The sequence below is a fragment of the Balaenoptera borealis genome (assembly GCF_965194805.1).
Source record: "Balaenoptera borealis genome assembly, chromosome: 2".
NCBI classification, from domain to species: domain Eukaryota; kingdom Metazoa; phylum Chordata; class Mammalia; order Artiodactyla; family Balaenopteridae; genus Balaenoptera; species Balaenoptera borealis.
In genome coordinates, this window is record NC_138867.1 from 158,625,000 (window position 1) to 158,642,707 (window position 17,708).

The window sequence follows — 17,708 nt, forward strand, 5'->3', positions numbered from 1 at the left end:
ACTGAGTCCTCCACGCCTTCTTGGTCATCATTCTCATGACTTCACTAGAGGGTTTCTTTTTCTCCCTGATACACAGGATCAGAGAACTGTCAGCCTTTCCCCGGGGAGCAGGGAATGCACATCTCTGCCGATTCCAGGCTCATTGAGCCCCCTTGTTCTACTCTTCAGAGACTCACAAGATTATAAATCACCCTAAATTGGGCAAAGGCTCTGACTAGGTGATTCCAGCAAATAGACAAAAAAATGACCCATAAGCAGATTAAAAATTCTTTATAACTTGAAAACATAATTTTAATGAAACATACTTTTTACCTATCTGATTGGCAAAAAAAATGTAATAGTGCCTAGTGTTGCTAACACTGGGGGAAAGCAGATCTTCTCATTGTACTCCGGTTGGTTATATAACGTGATGCAATGGTTTTTAGAGGGTATTTGGATATTGTTTATAAATTTAAACTGTATATCCTATTTAATTGGTATGCTTGCTACTGGCAGGAATTTATTCTATGGGTATATTTTTCAAGTATGCAAAGGCATATATATATAACAATTGGAATGTTCCATGAGATTGGAGTGGTTGGATAAACCCTGGTGCATAGATGTGGAATAGTAAGCAATTGTTATGAGGATGAGACAGATTTGCTTGTGTTTGCGCTAATGTGGAGAAAGCAACAGACACATTGCTCCGTTAAAACAACTTTAAAGAGTGTGGTATAGAGTGATCCCATTTGTGGAAACACGTGTGTATGTTTCATTCTTCTAATTCATAAAATAGTCTTGAAAAGACACACAAGAAACCATTGGATGGTTAGAGTATGGATGGATTGGTTGGGGTCCATTTGAAAACTTTTATTCTACAATTTTCATACTTTTTTTTTTACCATGAGCATATATCAAATTTTCTATTTTTAAAAAATCACCTCCATCTCACAGATGGTGAAACAGTCTCGGAGAGCTGAAGTGACTTACTTCCTTGCTCACGTTCACACACGGAGAGACCACTGTGGAACGAGCTAGTGCCCCTGCATGCAGAGGGAGGCCTGTATAGATGCACATGCATTATAGCAATGCAGTTTGAATTTGAATCCTAATTCCACCACCTACTCGCTGTGTGACCCTGGGCCAGTTTACTAACCACTCTGTCTCTCTGTTTTCTCGTTGTTAAAACGAGGACAGGAATATCTTCCTCTAAGAACTGTTTAAAGGGTAAAATGAGGAAATGCATGCCGAATGTTTATCACAGTGGGCGGCAGAGAGTAACTGCTTAATGTTGTTGTATCATCATCATCAGTTCAGTCCCAGAATCAGGATTGTTTTTTGTGAAGTGCACGGGGCTGGCCCCAGGCTGTAAGAAGGCTTGAGCAGAGAGGTGGGCTGGGCCTTGCCTTATAGGGGACAGGCGTGGGTGGCAGAGCTGTGGGCCGGCCTTGCTGTAGTGACTCCGGCCCAGGCAGCTAGCCTCTGCTCAGAGCAGGAGCTGGCCGTCCCTGTAGGACCCAATGAAGAGTTGCTCACCTTGCCCAATTCTATGCCTTGCCTGAGAGTTGGAGAGTCATAGACTTATTGGGCTAGCCCATCCATTTGAGGCCATACTGGCCAACCTTCCATTCTGCCCTGAGAAATCAAAGGCCCAGCAAGTAAAAGAGACTCAATGCCACAGAAATAGCCCCGAACTGGGAGTCAGCAGGTCCATACTAGGGTCCTACTTCTGACACTGCCTTGTTGTGTGACCTGCAGCAAATCCGTCCCCCTTTCTGAGCTTCCGCGTCCCCATCGGTGAATGGGTGGGATTGGACAACACTGCCATTAATGTACTCTGAGCACTGACATTTTACCTTGTGTTCTGGGCCCACTACCAAACCTAAAGGGTCCACGGAAAGACTCGAACCCAAAGAGATGGAGTGTGGGTTGAGGAGTGAGGCAGTAAATGGGAGAAGGTTCCCAACTATGTACTCAGGCCCCACTGGGGTGACTTCACCTTGTCTATTTAGATAAAGGATTCGTTCATTTGTTCGTTCAGTTAATAGCATTTATGGAGCATCAGGTGCCATAGGATCAGAGTTTGTTACGAGATTTGAATGATGACCTTCCTAGTGGCACTTGATCTGAGCCAGAAGCTCAGGTTCAAGCCTTGACTCTGCCTCTTAGTGGTTACGTGAGGTTGTGAAGTCATATCTGCTCCCTGAGACTCAGGTTCCTATAAAATGGGGATAATCAGTCCTACCTCAGAGCGATTGAGAGGATTTACTGAGATATAGGATGTAAAGCTTTTGGTACAGTGCCAGGCACATAGTGGGTACCTTAAAAAAATGATAGAAAAAAGCAACATGTTCTTGAGTTTGGATACCAGCTCAACCACTTACCAGTCATTTGATCATAGGCAAGTGATTGAAGTCTCTGAGGCTAAATTTCCTCATCTGAAAAATGGGAATAATAATGATCTTAAAGGAGAGATGTGAAGATCGGAGAGGGGGGTTGTGTGAACTAACTGAGGACACATCAGTAGGGCCTGTAGCTCAGTGTCTGGCACACAGGAGGTGCTCAGGGGCTAGCCTTTCATTGTCCTGCTCCGAACTTCTCTCTTTGCTGCAGGAATGAGCTGAAGGATACAGCTTAGGTCTATTTTTGGCCTGTGCAAGCCCAGCTCATAAAAATACAATCATGCTCCTTGTCAGCACTTCTGCACTTTTATTTATTGTTCCTGCCAATCCTGGGGCCTCTCCATGTGGGAACCTCTTCATTATTGATAATCCTGGGAAGTAGTATTTTAAATTTTTATGATCTGTACTTTGCACCATCTGAACCACCACGTATTATCTGGCCTTGCCAGCAAAGGGGGAATATATCCAGATGAGGGGTGCTTTCGGGATGAATAATTTATCCCATTTTCACAATGCCAATTATGTTAAATTATGTTCTTCATATCAGCTGCTGACCGAACAATGGGGACTGATGTATTGATATGAAAAGAAAACAAATTTATTTCTTTACCCATATCCACAGTGATATTTGAAAACCTGGAGTTTCATTCTCCCAAGTATCTATGAAACCCCACTTTTAATAATAACAAGAGTAGAAAGAATTTTTTCCTCCCCTCTCTCCACTTTTTCCTCCCATTTCTGTTATTAATCAAGGAGCTCAGGGCTCTGTTTTCCTCCATTTTTTTTTTCAACTGCAGAAAATAGAGCCTTTCTTTGCAAATTTATTTTCTCTTCTCTCTCTTTCTTTGCATATGCAAGCTGATTCCTCCAAGGTACAATTAATAACGATTGGCTAACATTTCTTATGCTTTCCCCTTCATAGTACTAAAAAAATTGACTGGTACTATATCTCCTTTTATAGAAGGGAATTGTTTCTGGCTCCAGTCCATGGGAACAGCACACCACGCTTCACGACATGCCCAATAGCTGGTTGATTCCCGTAACTGTAGGGCTGGTTTTTCCTGCTCTCTACATCTCTCCAGTGTATCTTCACTGTGCCAGAGGTTTCTCCTCTCCCTGTAATGCATACCTGGAAAGCCATTCTCTGGTTTATAATCCTTCCTCAGTTCCTCACTGTTCTCAAGTTCATCTTCAAGATGCTAGGCATGGCCTTCAGAGCCTCTGTTTACCGCTCACTTCACCTGCTCTGTTCCCTGGCCACTCAAAACTACCTCTTTGTGGTTTTCCCCGGTCCAGCCTCCTGGATGTCTTCTGAATGTTTGCTGGTTTATGATGCTCTCTTGTTCTAGAAATCTCTTTTTGTTTGGGTTTGGGGAGGCAAGGATGGAAACAAGGAAGCTGTCAGAGCAAAAGTTCGCAGAGAGAGAATGATGCTCTGGATTAGGGTGTTGGCAGTGTAACTGGACGAATGGGTTTATTTGAGGGAAATTTTCGAGGAAGCAGGAGCTGGTGATTGGAATGGATTTGGAGACTGAAGGGAAGGGAGGGATCATGAGAGATTCCTGTATATGACTTGACATAAACAATGGCATATCATGCCGCTATTTTCTTAGCTGGCGATTACACGGGGAAGAGAATGTTGAGGGCAAGATGGTTGGGGAAGGTGGGTCAGGGAACCCAAGTGCTTTGCTGTGGACGTGGTAAATTTATGTGTGTCTATCCAAGGGCAAACGTCCAGTAGGGTAATCTGAGTGCTGGGTGGGGTCCGAATTGGAGATGTAAATTTGAGAGTTATGGGAATAAAGATGGACTTGGAAATGATGGGAGTAAGAACACTCAGAAGGGACTTGTAGGAAGGAAGCATGCCCATGACCTAGCCCTGAGAGATTCTAACATTAAGAAGTCAAGCAGAGTGGGAGGAGACTGAGGAGGGCTGGTCAGTGAGGAGGGAGAAGACCATGGACCTGGGAGGAGGACTTTTAAGGAGGGGTGAGTGGTCAAAGAATATTACTGAGAGGTCAAAGAAGGTGAGGCCAGAAGATTGCCCATTTGTTCCAGGCAAATGGGCAAAGACCTGCTTTTGACATGGAGAAGGGGTTCTAATGAGCTAACACTTCCTTAGGGGCAAAGGTAAAATATTGCCTGGGTTGCTTTTGGAGAAAATATGGTATAGCTGAAGAGAGGAGAAGATGACTGAGGACTGACACAGTGTCAGTCAACCTGTCTGTTGGCCTAGTTTGAGCTCAGTGGTTTGAGAAGTGTTCTGAAGCCAAAAGAAGTGTTTTCATTAGAAACTCACTCAGGGCATAAGCAACATCTCATAGGGGTTCAGGGCAAAGTAGTATATGTATTTGAAGGAGGGCTATGACCCCCAACTCCGCCTAAACTCAGCATCACTCCTGCAAATGGTAAATGGCATGTTAAATATATATATTTATTCAGATAATATATAAATTATTTTCTATATATTGAACTTGATATAAATGAAATCACACAGGACATAAAAAAATACTTTTTTGCATCAGATTCCTTTAGTTCAATATAATGTCTGTGAGAGTCACCCATGTCTATGTAGCATTGCTGTGTAGCATTCCATCTTATGAATAAACCACAATTTATCCATTCTCCTGTTAATAGACATTTGGGTTATTCTCAGTTTTGTGCTATTATGAAAAAAGTGGCTATGAACATTTTTGTGTGTATCTTTTGGTGGATTCATCACATTTTGAGGTGATTTTTTGCTGGTGCCAAGAAAATCTATTGGTTTTGTTATACTTATTTAGTACTTGACCATCTTACTAAATTCGAATAGCTTTTCAGTTCATTTTTTCTTGGAACACATTTCTATTAGATAGAAAGCTTTTCACCTCAAGTACTAGAAAACACAACCTAAATTGGATTAAGGTTCAAAGAGTATATATTTGTCCCCCTCCCCACCCCCATGACTGCAGGGTGCAGCATAGGTCTGGTTTCAGGCAAGGTGTGATCCAGAGGGCAGGGTGTCATCAGGGCTCATCTCCACTTCTCTGGGTCCCTCTTGGCTCTGCCCTTTTGTATGCTGCCTTTGACCTCATCCTGGCTCCTCCCCATAGTAGCAACAATTGCTTCAGCACTTTCAGGACTGGACTAAGTCCTCACCACACCATCCAGAGGAAGAACATGTTCTTTAGGGAACACTCATAAAGAGCAAGGAGGTGTCTTCCCCCAAGTTCCCAGTCAGTATTGCCTCATATCTCTTTGATTCAAGTTAGGTAACATGCCCATCTCTGAGCCAATCAAATTTTGTGATCAGTAGAATAATATGCTCTGATTGGTTTAACCTAATTAGAGTCCCTCCCTGCCATCAAGGAAAGCATCAATTCCACCAAACCACATGGCTGCCACATGGGACAGGGGTGAGTTCTTGAAAGCAATATCGGGCGGGGGGGAGGTTTGATTGAAGAAGGAAATGGATGTTAGAGAAGCAACCACAAAATATTTATTATGACAATTAGAATGATATTGGCTGTAATGGTTATTCATTGTCTCATTCCAACAGTAATATTTGTTTAGTTTTGTCTCCTATCTCAACATGTTGGCCACTGCATGAGGTCTTTAAAATTTACATGGAATGATATGAATGGTTTAGGGCTTTTTGAGAAGTTTTGGGAAAGATGTTTATAAAAATAAAGGGGCAGAGGGAAAGACTAAGAAACAAATGCTTCTTAACACTTGATGTGTTATGCTTGAGACCAGTCTGATGGCTAAGGATCTAGAAATGAGGGACTCAAGCTAAGAGATGGTTGAGATGGACTTGGCAATGTGGGAAGGCATATTAGTTTTCTGTTGCTATGTAACAAATTATCAAAGCTTTAGTGGCTCAAAACCACACAAGTTTATTATCTCACAGTTTATATAGGTCAGAAGTTCAGGCACAGTTTAGAGGGGTTCTGTGCTCGGGGGTCTCATGGGTCTGAAATCAAGCTGTTAGCTAGGCTGCATTCTCATCTGGTTCTTGGGGTCCTTTTCCAAGCTCATTCAGGTTGTTGGCAGAATTCAGCTACTTGTGGTTGTAGGACTGAAGTCCCCATTTTCTTGAGTGACCTGGCTGTTGATCGGGGTCATTTTCAACTCCTAGAGTCCACCCTCAGGTACTAGCTGCATGGCCCTCTCACAACATGTTGACTTACTTCTTCAAGGCCAGCAGGAGAATTTCTCTCCAGTCTGCTGTGACCGAGTTTGCATACCATACTCATGGGAGTGACTATGCCATCATATTCACAGGTCCTGTCCTCACTCTTGAGGGAGGAGATTATACAGTGCATGTACACGGGGGTGGGAAGCTTGGAGACCATCTTAGAATGCTGTCTATCATAAAAGGCAAAGGCAGTTATTGCCCTAAGTCTTATAGGTCACATGGCACACTGACCAGGAAATTCACTATCTTAGAAATAGACATTGAGATGTATTATAATATATTTATATATATACATACAGACATTAGATATATACACACACACAACATGGGGAATTGGGAGAAGAAACTATAATTCCCAGTTTGTGAATATTTCTAAAAATGTGGATTCAGAGAAATGATCAGACATCTAAATTTTCAATATACTTCATAGCCTGTCAGTTGATCTAGTGATATTCTAAATATTTTTAATCATTACAATTTGTAGAATATCTTTTAAGTTCACAAAGCACCTGCACATACATTATTTCATTTGGCCCTTCCCAGAACATTGTGAGTTTCTAATAGAAACACTTAGCCTGTGAACCGTGCCTTGGCATTTACTCTTACATTTATATTAGCTCCTAACTCTCACTAACACATTGAAGTTCACATGACACCAAAACGGCCAAATGTGTAGATTACATGCTATTTTACACTTTTGTTTATTTGACCATGTGGTTCACTTTGCATAAAATATCTTGTCTTATTCACCCAGGAAACTTCTATTCACCCTTGAAACCTTTTTTTTCAGACCATCCTTGAACAGTATTGTTCTTGAGAAATCCTTGCCTTGCTCTCGAAGGGCTGGATAGGGAGGACCTGCAGGCTGACAGGTGCAAGCGAGACCCAATTCCATATCTGCCTCAGACATCTATTGGAAGAACATTTGGCAGCACTCAGAGGCAGTGTTCAAAAAAACATTGTTATTGAATGAACGGTCTGAGTGCTTAACTTACATTAACTCATTTAAGCCTCCTAACAACCCAACCAGGTAGTGATGGTTATTTTCCCATTTAATAGGTGAGAAAACTAAGACACAGAAGGCGTAGTGCTTGAGCCAGGATTCAAACCCAAAGCACAATGTTTCATCTCCCTACAATATTGACAGTACCAGTATTTGCCCCACAGCACAGAATTAAGTGAGATAGTGCATGTCAAGTGCTCAGTGTCTGCTGTACAGTGAATTTGCAAAGCATGAGGGACATTTTTATTATTTGTGGCAAAGAAGCTTCTGCTTTCCTATTCTTTGGAACAGGAGATAGAAAAAAATAAAAAGAACATTCCCCACCCCACTCCCCCGCAAAACCCTCATCCTTGTTTAGCTGTACCATTTCTTTAAGGAAGCCAGGGCTCACTTTTTAATATTTGGAGGAGCAGAATCCAAAGGGGGCGGGGCACAACAACAGAATTTACATTTGCAAATGAGTTCTAAATGTCAGGGAAGGAGTGATGTTCTAGATGGGCTGGGACCCAGATCCTCCTTAACTAACATATTTAAGTGCCATATCGTAGATGTTCAATAATAGTAGTTCCTCCCCGTCCTTTCCTTCTTGAGCTATATTTTGTCCATGGTATGCCTCACAGACCTTAAAGAAAATTCTTCATAGAAGGATTCTTGCGGGAGTACATACACTTGACTATTGTCTCTAGGAAAACTTGGTGAAAGTTTTCAGTGAAAATTCGGTTAATTTAAGCGCTAATGAGAAGAATGATCATAGTTAGAAGATTGCTTCCTTTGAGCTGTGTGACCTTGGACCAGTGACTTGACAGCTCTGTGCTTCAGTTTTCCTTTCAGGAGAATGGAAATAGCAGTGGTATGTAGATAAAGTATATGGAGAGCTTGATCTAGCTCTGGCACATAATAAATTATTCCAAAAGTATTGCCCACTCTCATCTCACTCAACCGTCAACACAGCCTTGTTAACTAGGGGTTATGATTATGATTATTGCCCATATTTTACAGCTGAGGCACCGAGACTCAGACAGCTTCTGTGTTACCTATGACACTGTGACACTCGGCAATAGTTTTTATCTGTCAAGTTTCTTTTTTCTTCCACTTTGCCTACACAGTGGGATGGAGTTCCATAAATGTCTTGGCAGGTTGACAGCTTATCTTGAAATGATATTAACCACCTCTGCAAAATATTCAGACTTCAGAAAAATAAGATGATACAATAGATTCAATAGACCTTTATGTTTTTCTTTGTGGAAGTCCCTAAATGAAACTGGAATTAAGTATATGTGCAAAAGTTTTGCTACAAGATGTTCATCATAACTTGTTTATATACCCTGAACTGTGGAAACAACCTACGTGTTCAACCATCAAGATTGGTTAGATTAATTGTGGTATATGCATACAATGAAATATTAAGCTACATCAAAAGGCAAAATGAAATCATGTATTTTTCTACATGGAGAAAACGTTAGTAGAGTGTTTTGTGATAAAATGAAGTATGAATCCGTTTCATAAAAGTATATATTTGCATAAATAGCAAATACATATGCAGAATATGTGCATATATATGCATATAAAAACTTCTGGAAAGGTGCGACCAAAATTGTTACCTATGGCTGTCTGTTGGAATTGGAAAGTATTATGGGTAATTTGAATTTTCTATTTTCTTGTGTTTGTTTGCGTGGGAGGCTCTTTATTTTCTGATCTTTATGCAATATACAGTAAATTCTAGTTACTAAAAAAAAGGAACAGAAAAGTCTTTCAAGTCTCTATGCATGCTAACACTGGTTGAACATTTCAGGTGATTGTGAAGACAAGAACGGAATATCAGCCTGAACAGAAGAACAAAGGGAAGTTCCGGGTGCCGAAAATCGCTGAATTTACGGTCAGTGTCTTGATGGTGTAACAGAAAGTGTGGGTCACTGAGTCGAATCAAATAACTAAAGCTCTGCCTCTTGAGGACAAGTTATCCTCTCTCCTACTCCGAAACGTTCAGACAATTTGATGATAAATGTGTCTCATTTCTTCTTTTTCCTCCTGTCCCTGTCTCTCTGCCTTTCCATCACAATCTTCAGGAAATGTGATAGAAATGTATAAAGAAACTCAAATTTTAGACATTGGTTGATTGCAACAAATACAAAAAAGACAAAGGGAGGGAAAAGTTGACTTCTTAGTGGTAAAAACCGCATGGTTGATTTTCTGTTTATTGGTGGCCGAGTCACTAGGAGAACTGATGAATACATATCACTGTGATGAATTGCGTGAAAGAGCCATGAAGCCTGCTCTGTGAGGATGTATGGAGGAAGCCCAGGGAAGTACCCTGGGGAAGTCACTTAGGTGACTAAGGAGAGCACAGCTTGTGCAAAGGCCCTGAGGCTGGAGGGAAATTGAACCCAACATTGAATAGGAATAAGGGCAGTGAAGCTCAGCTCTAGGAGGGGTGTGGGGACCAGACAGAGATGAGGTATGAAAAGTGGGCAGAGGGCAGACAGTCCCAGACATTGTAGGCTGTATGGAGGAATTATTATTTTAGACCAGAAGCATGAAAGAAAGCCCAAAGGACTTCAAGAAGAGGAAGGATATGATTAAACTAGGTTTTTGGAAAAAACATGCTGGCTTTTACATGAGCAATAGAGGGAGGGTGGGGAGACTGCTGGGTTACTGCAAGTAAAAAAACAATAGTGGCTTAGCAAAGGAAGGTGAGTGGATAGAGGCCTTAAAGATACTTAGGAGGCAATATCAGCCATGGAGGCAGTAGAAGAAGTGGTTCTGTGGATGGATACTGAAGCAGCCTGGCTGGGTTTGAGCCCTGTTTCCACCTCATACCAGCCATGTGGCCACAAGCTAGTCAATAAACCTCATTCATCAAATGGCGATAATAGAAGGTTACTGTGAGAATGAAATATGGGATACATGCAAAGCACTTGGATCTATACATGATAAGTGCATGATTAATAGTAACTATTTTGTATCAACTGTGGCTGAGGGCTTTGGAAGTGAAAACAGCCCTTGATTGGTTGTCTATATGCATTTGTATAATACATACTTGGTTGGAGTATGTATTATACATGGATAAATATATTGGTCCGTTTCTGTCCCTATCTTTCTCCCTGCTACATGTGTCAGAGCAGCTGGGTGTGTGAGCCTGGGAGGGAATCTGGCACCTCTGGGTACATCCCCCCAGAATGTGGGACTTCCCTGGATGTTGACCCCCTCTTTGAGGGCAGGGATTGCTTTTATTTTTGGCTGTAGCTTTAGTGTCTGGCACACAGCATGGGCCCAGTGAACGTTGACCTGGCCTGAACTGCATGCAGGTATCTGCAAGAACCAGCAGGTAGATGTGAGGGGAGGGTGGGAGTATCTTGGTGCATAATGTAAGGGCATCAGGCCAGGGAGTAAAGCTGACCTGTCCTCCTGGCAGCAGAGATCATCAGAAGTATGCCCAGATTCATGCCCCAAAATGTTTATTGCAGTGTTATTTGTAAAATCGAAGCATTGGAAACAATGCTAGATTTTCAGCAGCTTTCTCATGATTCCATATGTAAGACCACATGCATAAGATGGATTGTTTCAACAGTTTCTTAGGAATCACTTTTGGGGGGGGAGAGTACTTAGTTTACTCTGAATTATGGGCTTATGAGATATTTTCATCTTACTTTTATTTTCTCAATTTTACACGAGCATGAATTGTTACAATAATCAGAAAAAAATTAGAATATTTTAAAAATTTGCTCTTTTTACCAAATAGAGTGTTACAGTTTTTGATGGAATTATTCCTTATTTAGCGATCATTTAAAATGATGGTTACGAAAACATGCAATAATTTGGGCAAATACTTCATAGAGGAAGCTGAGTGAAAAAAGCAGAGATTAAAATTGTATGTTTTCTATGGTTGGAACTATGAAAAAAACCACAAGTATACAGAGGAAAAAGGACACGGAAAGAAATGTCTCAAAATGTCATCTGTGGCTGTGTTATCAGCCGTGGTGTTGGACCATGTTGTCATTGGTTTTTTTTTTTCCTCTTTGTTGGCAACTTTTGGTGATGTGGCTATTTTATCATATTTGCTGCCCACGAGTCCCTGAGAAGCTGATATAATCCCCTGTTTTTTTCAAGGGGAACTATGGCTCAGAGCAGTGATGCGACCTGCTCACCCACTAGCAAGTGGCAGGGCCAGTGCTGAGAGCCGGCCCCCTGCCTTTCTGTTCATCTGTGCCGCCTGCTGTAGGTAACTATGGGTTAGAACAGAAGCGAGTCAGCCAAGAGAAAATGAGTGGCTTGTCAGGGTCCAGGGCCTGAGGAAGCGCCCCACGCAGCTTGACTCAGTTGGCCCTGGGGGTTGGGAAGAAAGGGCGTTGGGGTTTGGGGGCAGCCCTTTGTCAGCACTGACTGTCAGGTGTGGGCAGAGGGCCCTGCCGCTTGGAACACAACGGGAGGAATGGAGCAAAATTGTTTGCTTTTGTAGAGCTGTGAGCATTTATTAGCCTGGATTTGCACTTCCTTAAAGAGAGCTCCCCCTGGGCCGCGTGGAGGACGCATCCGCTGGGGTGAAGGTGGGTGCAGCGCACTAGGAAGGAGGTTGTGCTGGCCATTAAGAAGAGTCTGAGGGTCTGAGCTGTCAGCTGCAGTGGGACTCGGGGGTCCAGCTGGGCTGTTACGGAGGTGGAATTGTTCCTGGTTGGAGAAAGGGGCATCAAGGGCTCCTCCGTGTTTGGCTTGGCTGACTGAGCCAGGGGGGATGCTGTCCACCGGGTAGGAGGTGGGGGACCGGGAGTGGGAGACGCATTGAGTGGGAGGTGCCTGGGGACCATGGGAGGGGCGGGGCAGAGGCACTCTGGCCACCCTTGGATGTAACGGGTCTGGAGCTCAGGGTGGAAATTTCGGCTAGACCACAGGGGCTGGAAGTCAGAGAATTCCCAGTTCATCTTAGAGAACATAATGCTGGTAAACAGCGACCGGGTTGCCCCTTCAGGATATTGCCCGTGGCAGAAGTAACCATGGGGATGGCAAAGATGCCTCCCTCCCTCATTCCAATATCTTCATGGAGGTGGAACAGCTTGCGAGTTCACATCTCAAATTTGACCTGGGGAGATCAGCTCATAACAATTCTCTATGAGAGAGAATGAGGGGAGAGAGCAGGGAGGGAGAGGCGAACTGAGAAAGATTGAAAGAATCGCCTGGAATTTTTTTTAACATGAAGGCTCTTGCAGTCATTGCCAAGGGCCACAGACTTGAGAGACCGTTCATCAGGTTTCTTTGAGAAGATGGGAGCGTGCAGAGAGAAGCCCCTCCTTCTTTCTTAGTCCTGGGAGCTGGAGGTTCTTCTAAAGCTGATTATGCTGTCGAAGGAGCTGGTGCATCCGGCCATGCCATCAGACCTGATTGTCCCCAGGCTCACCTGTGAGAAGGAACTGAGTCTTGCATTTGGAAGCTGTTTGTGCCAAGCTGATGAGAGGTATGCCAGGGAACACGTGCACTTTGGGGCTAGATTCACCTGGCAACTTGGGTCACACCCCTGTCACCTCTTAAGCTTCATGACCTTGGGAAAGCCCCTTCACCTCTCTGAGCTCCTGATTCCTCATCAGTAAACCGGGACACAATAGCACAAAGTGTAAGTCCTTGGCGCACTCTAGTTCTCAATGAATGATCATTTTATTCTCTTCCTTTTCAGATCCCTTTCCTTCATCCTGGGTTCTTAGCTTGCTACCTAATTAGCTGAATTTTGTGTGTTGGTTGAGACAGACCTGGTCCTCCCTTTCCTGGCTTTTTCTCCCTGGGAACGTGGCTGGGAAAACCTGGAGGAACTGTTCTAAGTGTAGCCAGTTCAATGTCGGGATCCATGGGTGGCCTCTGGCTCTCTACAGTGACCTAGGGAGCTATCTCTTTGCCTCCTGGGGAGTGTAGGCAATATTTTTTGGTAGGCTACTTCTCAACACATCCATTATAAAATGAATAATCCTAGTACCTGTTAAAAATGCCTTTACATCCACTTTTTAGGCTAACAACAACCTTGTGTACTTGTTACTGTTATTATTATCCCCATTTTACAGACTAGGAAACTGATGCTCAAAGAAGTGAATTGTCTGACAAGGCCACGCAGCGAGGACGTGTCAGAACAGAATAAGAACCCAGCCCTGTGGCTCCACATCCCACTCTCTCTGCTACACCTGATGCCACCCTGCCATTGTCCTTGCCAAACTGTGGCCTGCCTGACTTCTTCCCTTCCTGCCCTTTCTCCCCTTTCTTCTTTGTCTTTATCAAATTTGCTCTGGGTTGGGCTGGATGCCTGTTGCTGGGAGACACACGGATATGCAAGACAAAATCCTTGCTCTGGAGGAGCTTGCAAAGGTGTGGATTAGACAAGAGTGTTCTGGCCAATTTCTTGGAATACTGTCCCTGTATGGTCACCTCCTCTGGGATGCCTCCCTTGATCCTCTGAGCTGGGTTTGGTGCCTCCTCTGGGCTCTGCAGATCATATGGGGTTCTCGAATGCTGCTGTACTGTAACTGGCTACTCCGGCATCTTCAGCCCCCTCCAGCCTCTGGTCCCTGGAGGGTAGGGTCACACTGGCCCACTCACGTGTTCCTAGTTCCCAGAAGAGGGCCTGGCATAGAGTGGGTGCCACGTGTGCTGCAACTTGAGCCCCAGACTTTCGGGACCGCCTCAGTATTCATCCCCAATAACATGTTGAGTCTGGGTTCAGGAAATCTGACTCTGGTGGCTATGGCCTGGGTAAGCTCCGATTAGAGGGTGTCCGGTCGCATGGGGAAAGATCCTGGGGACGCCTGCAGACCAGACCCTGAGCACAGCCAGCGGGGAGAATCCAGAATGGGAGGGATGCGTTAGTGTAAAGGGATCAGGACCCACCATTCCTGTCAAGCAAATGGACGCATTAAAATAAAGCTGGTTGGGGAGAACTAGAAGTGAGAGGTTAGCAATTTTCAAGGAGCTGGTGTCTGTGGGCTATTATTAAAAACAAGCGACGGCAACAACAAACCAACAAAACAAAAATAAACAAAAATCCAGTTGAAGCTTCAGGAGGCCTAATATTATAGGGTGTTGATTTTTCACTGTTCCATCCATTCACTGATCCACTCAACTTTTGGGGCTTGTGCTCTGCTCCTGACCTGACCTGCGATTGGCGCTTTATGTAAGCTATCCCACTGAATGATCCCAGCAAACTGGGCCGGTGAGACAATCACCCCACTTGCAGTGAGGCAAACAGGCTCAGAGAGGCTGGGAGTTTTCCCAAGTTCCACGCCCAGGAGGCTGTGGGCCTGGGATGTACTCGCAGGTCCTAAGCAGGGGGCCGTGGCCGGTGTAAGAGGTTAGGGAAGCTGCCGCCAGCGGAAGGGGGCCTGACTACCGGTGAATAGCTCCCGGGGGATGCTGCTGAGCCCGTCTACCTGGCAGACGTTTCTTTCCTTCCCTTCCTCTTCCACCCAGCCAGGGGTTGGGGGTGTTTGCACTCTGCCTCAGGCCTCAACTCTGCTCACATTCCTTCTAACTCCAACATGGGAGAGACATGGCAACACACCAGAATCAGCCTCCCCGGCGGGGTGGGGGGAGGCGGCCACATCTAACAGCCGGCAGAGCCCAGGCCCCTCTCCCTCCTGAGGGTCTCTGGTAACTGTGCTTTCTTCTCTGGTCTCTGTCCTCACGCATCATCTCCTGGCCCATCCTCCTTCTGGGTCCCTCTGCCTGCTTTCTCAGCCCCCTCCTGCCCATTCTTCTCACCTCCCCAAAGGAGGACTCTTTCTAATGTGCATATCCTGCAAGGACACTGCCATCCTTCTAACCCTGCCATAGCTTCCATGGCTCACCTGCCTTCTCCCTGGCCTGCTCGAAGCCCTGGTCCTTCCCTCACGACACCATACTTCGTATGCCTCCCTGTCTTTGTTCGTGCCGTCCCTTCCCACTGGAATGCCTTTCCCACCTCCATCGTTGGGCAAACTCCCTATTCATCCCTCAGCACCCAACTCAAATGGCTCTGGCCTGTGAGGGTTTGCCTGCCAGCCCTTGCTCAGTCTGTCCTTCCTCCTTGGGATTCCTGCACCTGCTATATAACCCTCCAGTTATACAGTGTTGGCGTCAACATTACCTGCTGTGTCTCCCACTGACTTGAGGCTGGGATGGTGTCTTCTTTATCTTTGCTCCCCAAGAACCTAGCCAGTGCCGGCCCACACTAGGCACCAAATGATGTCTTTAATAACTGAATGAACAGGTTAATGAGCAAACAAAAATACCTGGCTGATAGAAAACTACACATTGATAAATACCAGAGCTCTGGCTGCCTCATTTTCAATATCTTTATTTAAAATCGGGGCTCTATCTTTTGCTTCTAAGCTTCTTGCCGATGACACGTTCTCATAAATGTCCTCTTCCTGATGTCACATTCCCTGGGAGGTGAGACCTCATTTATAGCTTTGCCATTTGCTTCTACCAATTTTTCATCAAAACCCCAGGGGCTGCCCTCCGTTGGTGGGATTCTAATATTTGCTGACAGCAGCAAATGGAGATAAGCGATTTTACTTTATTATCTGTTGTCTTGGTTTTTATTGCCCTCTTTTTTTTTTTTTTAACTTTTGAGGAACATTTAAGGTAAATTATTAAAAACACTGCCTGCTGGCTTAGGAGCAGAGCTATCATCTGGAACGGAAAGAATTTACATGTGAGTGCTTGGTGGAGAAAATCTGCAATAGTATTTGATGTTTATTATTGCACTTCTGGCTAGGGTTTTATCAGAAATCAGAATAAAGGTGTAGGCCTATGTTTATGGCTGGGTGCTTTCTCCTGGCCTCATGGAATTGCACTATTAGAGTGACCTTCAAAAACATATATTATTGAGAACTGAAAAGCAAATGTGGCTTAATTTTTTTAACAAAACCTTTCCCTGGGAGAGAAAACATCCGTGGTGCTATCTCAGGAGGAATGTGCTCAGGGTTTGGATGGGGGACTGGGAGATTCAATGACCGCTCCACGGCCTAATGACTGGGGTGCTTTTATTGCCAGGTCCTCATTCTCATTGACTCAAACACTGGCAAATAAATGCTGTAATAAAGCAAGTCACTTGTTAATAAGTTTAGTGTAGATGGCTTCTAGAGTTTAGTGAATATTCTTATTTCCTATGGGACTCCTGTAGGCGTCGGCTGATTAAAAGTTTGCACACTGCTTGTTAAACTGTTGGCAGTTTGTAACCAACCATGGTGGGAGTATTTACACCATGGAACTGAGCAAACACTGTAAATCATGTATCACCCCCTTTTCCCAGCCCAGGACGGTTTACCAGCACACTTGTGTGAAGGGCAGTATGGAAAAGGGGAAATACATGGGCTGGGGGTTTGACACTGTGGGTGTGTATGAACTAAAGCAAGTCATTTCATCTCTCTGAACCTGTGTTTCCCAATCTGTAAAATGGGATAATGCTGTCTACATCATAGGCCTGGCCTGAGGACAAAATGAGATAATATAAGCCCCATGGTAGCTTGGTAAATGTGAGCTGCCTCTTGTCGTTACATGAGAGTTTCATTGCTGGGGAGCTGGTCATCTGGCTAGATGGAATGCTTCCACCCAGGGTGGGTCTCGGTGGGAAGCCACGCCTGGCTCCGTCTCACTAGGCCCTCTGTCTCAACTGATATTGCCCTGGCTCAGTTGTTCCTCCTTGCCCACCATTCCTGCCGGGTCAGCTTTTGACCTTCCAGCTTCATCCCATCTTCCCCTTTCTACCTGTTATGAAGTCAGAACGATCATCAGATCCTGCTTGAGAAACCTTGATGGCTCCCCACTCTGACAGACAACAACGTGAGGTTTCTGCATGATACTGCAGGCTCTTCCAAAGGTGGTCCTTGCTGCTAGGCCCTCCACCATTCCTGTGTCCTCAGTGCTTCGGGCCTCTCATGGCTCTGTAAAACCACCATGCCCTTTCAGCCCTCCAGGTCTTTGCCCGTGCAGTTTCCTCTGGCTCTATTGCCAGCCCACATTTCCCGCCTTGTGAACCAGCTCAGATCTCACCTCCTCCAGAAACCTGTCCTTGATTCCCCAAGTCAATTTCTCATCTGGAGAATGTCCCAGCCTTTGCCTGCACCCACCACTGCTCTGAGATGCCACGTTGGCTTCAACTAGAGTTCTCCTGCTACCTGGCTGGATTGCTGAAAGT

General features: G+C 44.6%; 1 protein-coding gene across 1 annotated transcript in view; it reads left to right on the forward strand.

Moving 5' to 3' along the window:
* The window catches only part of NSG2 (neuronal vesicle trafficking associated 2), a 58,459-nt gene that overhangs the window by 7,544 nt on the left and 33,207 nt on the right, over positions 1-17,708 (forward strand). The window contains exon 3 of the mRNA XM_082381120.1: positions 9,354-9,437. Coding sequence (XP_082237246.1) covers positions 9,354-9,437 — 84 coding nt within the window. The remainder of the gene's footprint in view (positions 1-9,353; positions 9,438-17,708) is intronic.